This window comes from Buceros rhinoceros, unplaced genomic scaffold, assembly GCF_000710305.1.
Source record: "Buceros rhinoceros silvestris isolate BGI_N320 unplaced genomic scaffold, ASM71030v1 scaffold24252, whole genome shotgun sequence".
Classification (NCBI taxonomy): Eukaryota; Metazoa; Chordata; class Aves; order Bucerotiformes; family Bucerotidae; genus Buceros; species Buceros rhinoceros.
The window spans coordinates 1-371 of NW_010397462.1; the positions used below are offsets into that span (position 1 = coordinate 1).

The window sequence follows — 371 nt, forward strand, 5'->3', positions numbered from 1 at the left end:
CGTCCGCCTGAAGGCCATGCTGGAGGATGGCAGCGTGGGGGAGGAGAACCCTGCCCTCACCTTCACGCTGGGGGACTGCGACGTCTTGCAGGTCAGCGCTGGGAGGAAGCTGATCTCACCTCAGGGGGCAACAGGGGGGGTTTGGGGTCAGCGACGTTCCTGTTCGTGGGTGGGAAACGGCCCCTCTGCCGTTGCTGGGCTCCCTGTGCACGGTGTCGTTCCCTGCAGGCTCTGGACCTGTGCGTGCAGCTCCTGGAAATGGGGGAGACAGCTCTGATCGTGTCAGATGCCAAGTACTGCTATGGCGCCCAGGGCAGGTGAGCGGGGAGGGCTCAGGTGGGGCAGGATGGCCCTGGGCAGGGCCGCGAAAG

The 371-nt window shown here is 66.0% G+C and overlaps 1 protein-coding gene across 1 annotated transcript in view; it reads left to right on the forward strand.

The window, feature by feature from the left end:
* Positions 1-7: 7 nt before the first annotated feature.
* Positions 8-371, forward strand: part of FKBP8 (FK506 binding protein 8, 38kDa) — a gene marked incomplete at its 3' end in the record, with an annotated part of 4,205 nt that continues 3,841 nt past the window's right edge. Inside the window, exons 1-2 of the mRNA XM_010146278.1 lie at positions 8-91; positions 229-317. Of these exons, the coding sequence (XP_010144580.1) occupies positions 17-91; positions 229-317 (164 nt within the window). The remainder of the gene's footprint in view (positions 92-228; positions 318-371) is intronic.